The following is an 8,401-nucleotide window of genomic DNA, read 5'->3' on the forward strand; positions in this document are numbered from 1 at the left end:
TGACACTTTCCACTGTTTCCCCATCTATTTCCCATGAAGTGGTGGGACCAGATGCCGTGATCTTCGTTTTCTGAATGTTGAGCTTTAAGCCAACTTTTTTACTCTCCACTTTCACTTTCATCAAGAGGCTTTTGAGTTCCTCTTCACTTTCTGCCATAAGGGTGGTGTCATCTGCTTATCTGAGGTTATTGATATTTCTCCCGGCAATCTTGATTCCAGTTTGTGTTTCTTTCAGTCCAGCGTTTCTCATGATGTACTCTGCATATAAGTTAAATAAACATATAAGTTAAATATACAGCCTTGATGAACTCCTTTTCCTATTTGGAAACAGTCCGTTATTTCATGTCCAGTTCTAACTGTTGCTTCCTGACCTGCATACAAATTAAGTCAAATTTCTGTTCAAATATTTGTGTGTCACTTACAAACTAATAGATATTTGGATTGATTATCACCATTTTGTAATTTCACTGAGCTGAATGTCTCAAGTGTTCTTTAAATTAGTGAAACTATGAAAGTGTTAGTTGTCCAGATGTGTCCAACTCTTTGCAACCCCATGGACTGTAGCCCGCCAGGCTCCTGTATCCATGGAATACTTCAGGAGGGAATATTGGGTTGGATACTCGTTGCCTTCTGCAGGGGATCTTCCCAACCCAAGGACTGACACCAGGTCTGTGCTGCAGGCAGATTCTTTACTGTCTGAGCTACTAAGGAAGCCCTCTTTAACTAAGGGAGTCACAACATTTCAGATTTTGAAGGTATGTTAAGAGTTACTTTGTGAAGACTCTTTACTGGATATATAAGCTATCTCATTCATGCTTACTAAATCATATTCTTCCAAAACTTCTTGGACTTCTTTTCCCCCTTTACATTTGCTACTGTCCTTTTGAATCTTTCTTTGCAATTGGCATGCGATTCACAAGGTGAAAATACCTCCCCGAAATATCTCTTTAATGCTTCAATCTTTACTCTCTTTCCCACTAAACTGTTTTATTCCCACATCCCAACTGTCAGTTTGAAATTATCTTAATTCTTCTTTATTTTTTAATTCTTCACCTACTAGAATGTAAACACTGTGAGAGTAGGAAATTTTTCTTTAATTTTTCTACTTTGTCTTCAGTGTCTAAGATGAGACCCTTTCAAAACTACTCAAAACTATTTATCAACTAAGTGATTGGAAACAATTTCAACATCAGTGTATACAAACAAATATATTTGCATTTCCATCAAAAGCAGATGATATGATAGAATGTTTTGACTTTTACATGCCTTCTTTAGTCTCATGTACTTGACACCTATCTCTGCTTCTTATTTCTCATATATGCTGGAAAATTCCCCTTGCTTTCCATTATTCCTTTAAATACTCAGGCCACTTCTTGTTTATTTTGGAATTTGCATTAACTTCCTGAATAAAATATCATTCCTCTTCTTTCACCTCCAGCTCCATCCCAGACACAGAGACATTTGCAAAGCACAGTCCTGAATTATTGAGATTTGTGCTTATATATGTGAGTGCCTAAGTATATGAAAAACAAGAAACAGGTGGGAAAGACATTATTTCTGATGCAGGTATAAATAGAAATGCTTATATCAAGAAGGACTTCAAAGTTCAGCTTCACATTTGCTCAGTTTTCAACAGAGGCCATAACACCTCAAAACAAAAATTATGCACAAGCAAATACACAGAGATTTGTTAGAAACAATGAACCATTTTTATTGATAACAAGGGACTTCCCCAACAGTAGGGTATTCGGATCATTACTACAGAGAGTCAGAGATTAAGGGACGAAAGGTTAACATTTAGAAAAAAGACAGATGATACCACCATGGAGCTTCAGGCCTCAAAGGTGCCAATCTTAAAAACGGGTAGTCGAAGGTCAAAGCTCTGTCTTGCATGGAATTTCCTGCATATAGAAATCATGACTTTTCAATCCTTGAATCAGCATTATCTTAGATGTGTGGTTTCAGACATAAATGGTGTTTTGGGTGGTGACGTTCTAGCAGCAAGAAGAATAACATCTCCTGTAGCAGACTGGCCCGTAACTGTCGTAGCCAGAGCCGTATCCACAGCCACAGCAAGAGCCATATCCACAGCCATATCTGGTTCCATAACCACAGCCATAATGGGAGCTGTATCCACAGCCATAATAGGGGCTCAATCCATGGCCATATCCTGAACCATAACCACAGCCAGTCCCATATCCACAGCCATATCTGGTTCCATAACCACAGTCATAATAGGGGCTCAATCCACAGCTATAGCTGTTTCCACAGCCATAGCCATAGGAGTTGCCGCAGTAGTTACAACACATGTTGTTGAGGGAAGCAGATTCAGGTGGACTGCAAGGCGATGTTTCTGAAGTGTGTGTGTCTTCTCCTTCCCATGGACCTTTATATACTGTCAGTAGTTGGCAGAGCAAACCATTCATTCCCTGACATAAACAACAAGTATGGAAGCGACCACCATGTGCTGGTCACTTTTGACAATTGATAATTTGCCTAAAGTAGCTAGTTATTTTGGAGATATTTAAAAAGCATCATTTTAATTTGCTCTGCCAGAGAATTTTTTCAGTAGAATCATGTGCCTCTAAACAGATACCCATTTCCAAAATTTCCTATCATTTAATATATATCTTATATTAGAAATGCGAGGAGTAATGTAGAAAAATTTTGCCCCCTTTTTCTCTCTTCTTTCTTAAATCATTTGCCACTGGCCATAAGAAATGAATATTCCTACCTCCTTTCTTGCATCATTGCAAATTCATTTATAGATGCCAAAGATGCTGATGAAACTGCAAGGCACAAGAAGCCCCCAACAAGAAAAAAATCTCCAAACTGTCAATAGTAGTAAGAAAAGAAATCTTAGTTTATAGCTACATATAAATGTTTCTGTATCTGTAGATGCCTAAATCCAAACATATCCTGTCTTCTCATCTAAAGGAACATCGGACCTTTCCATCATCAAAGATGTGGTCAAAATTTTTTTGTTTGTGGACTTTTTTTTTTGCATATCTTGCTTTTATAGAATTTACTTTCATTCACCATTTTCAGAATCAGGCAGGCTCCAAATTTTGAAGTTTTCTTTTTTACTCAGCTATAGTTGATTTACAATATGTGTTAGTTTTGGGTGCAGAGCATAATCATTCAATGTTTTTGAAGATTATATTCCATTAAATATTATTACAACATAATAAAGAATTCACCATGCTATGTAGTATATCTTTATTGCTCATCTGCTTTATAAACAGTAGTTTGCATCTGCTAATCCAGTGGCACTAATTGGTCCCTCCCCTTCTCTCTCTCCTTTGGTAACCAAAAGATTGTTTTCTATATCTTTGGGTCTCTTCTGTCTTGCATGTGCTTTCATTTTTCAATTTTTAGTGTTTTCACATAAGTGAAGTAATACAGTATTTGTCTTCCTCTGTCTGACTTATTCCTCTTCTTTCACTAAGCATAATATTCTCTAGATCCATTCATTTTGCCGCAAATGGTAGTATCTCATTTTTATGTCTGAGTAATGGTGATTGCAGCCATGAAATTAAAAGATGCTTCCTCCTTGGAAGGAAAGTTTTGACCAACCTAGATAGTATATTGAAAAGCAGAGATATTACTTTGCCAGTAAAGGTCCGTCTAGTCAAGGCTATGGTTTTTCCAGTGGTTATGTATGGATGTGAGAGTTGGACTGTGAAGAAAGCTGAGTGCTGAAGAATTGATGCTTTTCAACTGTGGTGTTGGAGAAGACTCTTGAGAGTCCCTTGGACTGCAAGGAGATCCAACCAGTCCATCCTCTAGGAGATCAGTCCTGGGTGTTCATTGGAAGGACTGATACTGAAGCTGAAACTCCAATACTTTGGCCACCTCATGCAAAGAGTTGACTCATTGGAAAAGACTCTGATGCTGGAAGGACTGGGGGCAGGAGGAAAAGGGGACAACAAAGGATGAGATGGCTGGATGGCATCACTGACTCGATGGACATGAATTTGGGCAAACTCTGGGAGTTGGTGATGGACAGGGAGGCCTGGCGTGTGATTCATGAGGTCGCAAAGAGTCAGACACGACTGAGTGACTGAACTGTACTGAAATGAACTGAATATTCCATTGTGTGTATATGTACACCATATCTTTTTAATTGATTCATATTTCTAGGGACGTTTGAGTTGCTTCCCTATGTGAGATATTATAACAGTATTGCTATGAACATTGGAGCATATGTATCTTTTCAAATTAGTGTTTTCACTTTTTCTGAATATGTACCCAGGAGTAGAATTGCTGGCTTATATGGTTGTCCTATTTTTAGGTTTCTATGGAACTTCCATACTGATTTCCATAGTGGTTGCACCAATAATTTACATTCCACTTGAACCAAGAGTGTTCAAGTGGTTCCTTTCCCCATATCCTCTAAAACTTTTGATATTTATAAAATATATAAATATTTTGGTGATAGCTACTCTGACGTAAGTTGATATTGCATTACTGTTTTGATTTGCATTTTTCTGATTATTGGTAATATTGAGCATCTTTTCTTGTCCTGTTAGCCACCTGTATGTCTTCTTTGGAAAATAGCTATTCAGGTCTTTTGCCCATTTTTTGATTGGGTCTTTCAACTTTTCTATTTTAAGCTGTTTACATAATTTAAATATTAATACCTTGTCAGTCACATCATTTGCAAATATTTTCTCCCATTCTGCAGAGAATGGGTACCTTTTTACCTTATCAACTGCTTCTTTTGCTATGCAAAAACTTCTAAGTGTAATTATGTCCCATGTCTTTACTTTTGCTTTCATTGCTTTTGCCTTAGGAGACAGATTAAAAATAAAAAATTGTGATACAATTTAATTCAAAGAAGGTTCTGCCCACGTTTTCTTCTAAGAGTTTTTAATTTTTAGGTCTTACATTTATGTCTTTAACCCATTTTGAGTTTACTTCTTTGTATGGTGTGAGGGAATGTTCTAATCTCATTGATTTACATGTGGCTATTCAGTTTTCCCAGCACCACTTGTTCAAGAGATTGTCTTTTCACCACTGTGTATACTAGCTTCTTCTGTCATAAATTAAATGATCATTGGTGTGGAGGTTTGTCTCTGGACTCTGTCTTCTGCTCCATTAATCTATGTGTCTTTTTATTCCAGTACTGTGCTATTTTGATTACTGTAGTTTTACAAGATAGTCACTTTGGGAAAGTTATATCTCCAGTGTTATAATTTTTTTTTCTGAAGAGTGCTTTGCCAATTAGTGGCCTTTTGTTGTTCTAGTTTTAAGATTATTTTTCTATGAATTTTAGAACTATCTAAGGATTGTTCTAGTTCTGTGAATTTTAGGGTCTAGTTCTTTTGGTTCTTTTGTTCTTTGGTTCTTTTGGTCTAGTTCTGTGAAAAATATCATGGGTACTTTGATAGAAATTTCATTAAATCTGTAGATTTCTTTGGGTATTATGGCCATTTTAATAATATTAACTTTTCCAATACAAGGAAATGGGATATCTATCCTTTTTTGCCCATCATTTTCAATTTTCCTTATCAAAGTTTTATGGATTTCAGAATATAGTTCTTTTGCTTCCTTAAGTTGATTTCTAGGTATCATTTGTAGTACCAATTAAATAGGATTTTTTTTTTTACTTTCTCTCCTAATATTTCATAATTAGTGTATAGAGACACAAAAGATTTCTCTATACTCATCTTGTAACATACAATCTACTGAATGAACTTATTAGCTCTAAGAGGTTTTCGGTGGAGACTTTCGAGTTCTCTGTACAAAGTACATCATCTGCAAGTAGTGACAGTGTTACCTCTTCTTTCCAGTACATTTTATTTCTTCTTGTTGCTGCAGCTAGAATGTCCAATTCTACTTTAAATAGAAGTGGTGAGAGTGAGAATCCTTGTCTTCTTCCTGAATTTAGTAGGAAAGATTTCACCTTTTCATCAATGAGTATTATGTTGGCTGTGAATTTATCATAAACAGTATTTATTATATTCAGATATTTTCCCCCTAAAACCACTTTGCTAAGAGTTTTTAACATGAATGGATGCTGACTTTTAAAAACTATTTATTGAAGTGACCATGTATTTTTTGTCTTTCTTTTTGTTAACATAGGTGTATCACATTGATTGATTTGCATATGTTAAACTGTCTTTGTGACCCTGGATTAAATCCAACTTGATCACGGTGAATGACACTTCTTTGTATTTTTTAATTTGGTTTGCTAATATTTTGTTGAGTTTTTCTGTTGTTGTTGTTGTGTCTTTATCTAGTTTTGGTAACAAGGTAATGGTGGTCTAGTAGTGGAATAAATTAGGGAATGTTCCCTCATCTTCAATTAGTTGGAATAGCTTGAGAAGGATAAATATGTTATTTTATATATGTTTGGTAGAATTCCCCTTTGTTGGAAATTTTTTGAATTGCTGCTTTAATTTCACTTGTAGTGATCAGTCTGTTCAAATTATCTGTTTCTTCTTAACTCAGTCATGGTATGCTCTGTGTTTCTAGAAATTTGTGTTTCTTCCAGGTTATCCAATTTGTTAGTTTATAACTGTTCACAGAATTCTCTTACGATTTTTTTTATATCTGTAGTACTGCATTTTTTTCCTCTTTCATTTCTTATCAAACTTCAAGTGACTTTTTATGGTGAACACTATGAAATCCAAATTGAATGGAGTATAAAATCTGGAAGGCGATTCTCCATTCTGGACACTCACATTTTAACAACAAAAAATTAGTCATAATCCAGTATTTTATAGACTGGAATAACTTCAACAGGAATTTTCACCAAGCTGATGATTTATTTTCTGAGAACATTAATTATTAGACAATTTTATTTCAGTTAAGAAATCACTCTACCTATTTTTTTCTGATATTGGTCACTGCTGTAATCTAATGACTATACTATGTTTAATCCCTAAGAATAAGCATAAAGGAAATATATTTCCATTCCTATTTTTATTACTCTATAGTTTCTTTCCTTTTCTGTCTTCCTTGACATTCAAAACTATCAATTCTACTTCATAAATTCTCTAGTATAGATACTTTACTTTGCAATACTGCTGCCAGTACACACTTTATCATCACAATCCCCCAGGATTATCGAAAAGTCTTCTATTTATTGTGTTACTTCTAATACATTTCCATTCAAACCTCTGGATATTGATCCATAACAACAACAAAAATATATATTCTTTGTATCACTGAATATCCTTCTCTGAGAAGAGTACCTGGCACATAGTATGCACTCAATCAATATTTCTCCAATAAAAAGGGATAGATTAAGTCAAACATTGCTGTGTCAGTATAAGGTATTTGGATAAATTGTCATCATTTTCTAATTTTTCCAAAGCTGAGTGTCTCAAATGTTCTTTACTGGAGTCACAACGTTTCAGGATTTTAGGTATATTAAAAGTTAAAATGTAAATACTCTTCCTGGATATATAAATTATCTCATATGTGTCTAATAAATCGTTCTTCCAAAACGTAGAACATTTCTCTTCCTTTTTTACACTTGCTGCTGTCCTTTTAAATCTTCTTTTGCAATTGATATCAGCTCATTTTTCACAAGTTCAAAATGCCTCCCTCAACTGTCTCTGTAATACTTCAATCCTTACTTTTTTTCTATTAAGCAGTTTTATTCCCCTATCCCAATTGTCAGTCTGAAATCATCTTAATATTTTTACTGATTTTTTTAGCTTAAAGTGCTAGATTGTAAAACCTGTGAGAGCAGTAAAGTTGTCTGTAATTTTCCTACTTTGTCTTCACTAAGGTAAGACCCTCACAAAGCTACACAAAACTATTTGTCAATTAAATGACTGAAACCAATCTCCTAAAGGTCAATATATGCAAAATATTCATACTGTCATTATCAGTTCAGTCCAGTCGCTCAGTCCTGTCTGACTCTTTGCAACTCCATGGACTGCAGGACACCGGGTTTCCCTGTCCATCACCAACTCCCAGAGGTTGCTCAAACTCATGTCCGTTGAGTCAGTGATGCCATCCAATCTTCTCAGCCTCTGCCTCTGTTGTCCCCTTCTCCTCCTGCCTTCAATCTTTCCCAGCATCAGGCTCTTTTCAAATGTGTCAGTACTTTTCATCAGGTGGCCAAAGTACTGGAATTTCAGCTTCAGCATCAGCCCTTCCAGTGAATATTCAGGATTGATCTCCTTCAGGATGGACTGGTCTGATCTCCTTGCAGTCCAAGGGACTCTCAAGAGTCTTCTCCAACACCACAGTTCAAAAGCATCAATTCTTCGGCATTCAGATTTCTTTATAGCCCAACTCTCACATCCATACATAACTACTGGAAAAACTATAGCTTCAACTAGACAGACCTTTGTTGGCAAAGTAATGCTGTTTAGGTTGGTCATAGCTTTTCTTCCAAGGAGCAAATGTCTTTTAATTTCATGCCTGCAGTCACCATCTG

The 8,401-nt window shown here is 35.7% G+C and overlaps 1 protein-coding gene across 1 annotated transcript; it reads right to left on the bottom strand.

Moving 5' to 3' along the window:
- Nucleotides 1–1,994: 1,994 nt before the first annotated feature.
- LOC105000152 (keratin-associated protein 21-1-like) lies at nt 1,995–2,309 on the bottom strand. The gene has a single exon (XM_010855859.1). The coding sequence runs from the start codon at nt 2,307–2,309 to the stop codon at nt 1,995–1,997; it is 315 nt and encodes a 104-aa protein (XP_010854161.1).
- Between the last annotated feature and the right edge of the window lie 6,092 nt (nt 2,310–8,401).

The sequence above is a fragment of the Bison bison genome, unplaced genomic scaffold (genome assembly GCF_000754665.1).
Source record: "Bison bison bison isolate TAMUID 2011002044 unplaced genomic scaffold, Bison_UMD1.0 scf7180017864368, whole genome shotgun sequence".
Taxonomy (NCBI): Eukaryota; Metazoa; Chordata; class Mammalia; order Artiodactyla; family Bovidae; genus Bison; species Bison bison.

Bases quoted from the DNA above. Each gene is read 5' to 3' on its own strand.
- LOC105000152 (XM_010855859.1), bottom strand. From the start codon at position 2,309: ATGTGTTGTAACTACTGCGGCAACTCCTATGGCTATGGCTGTGGAAAC.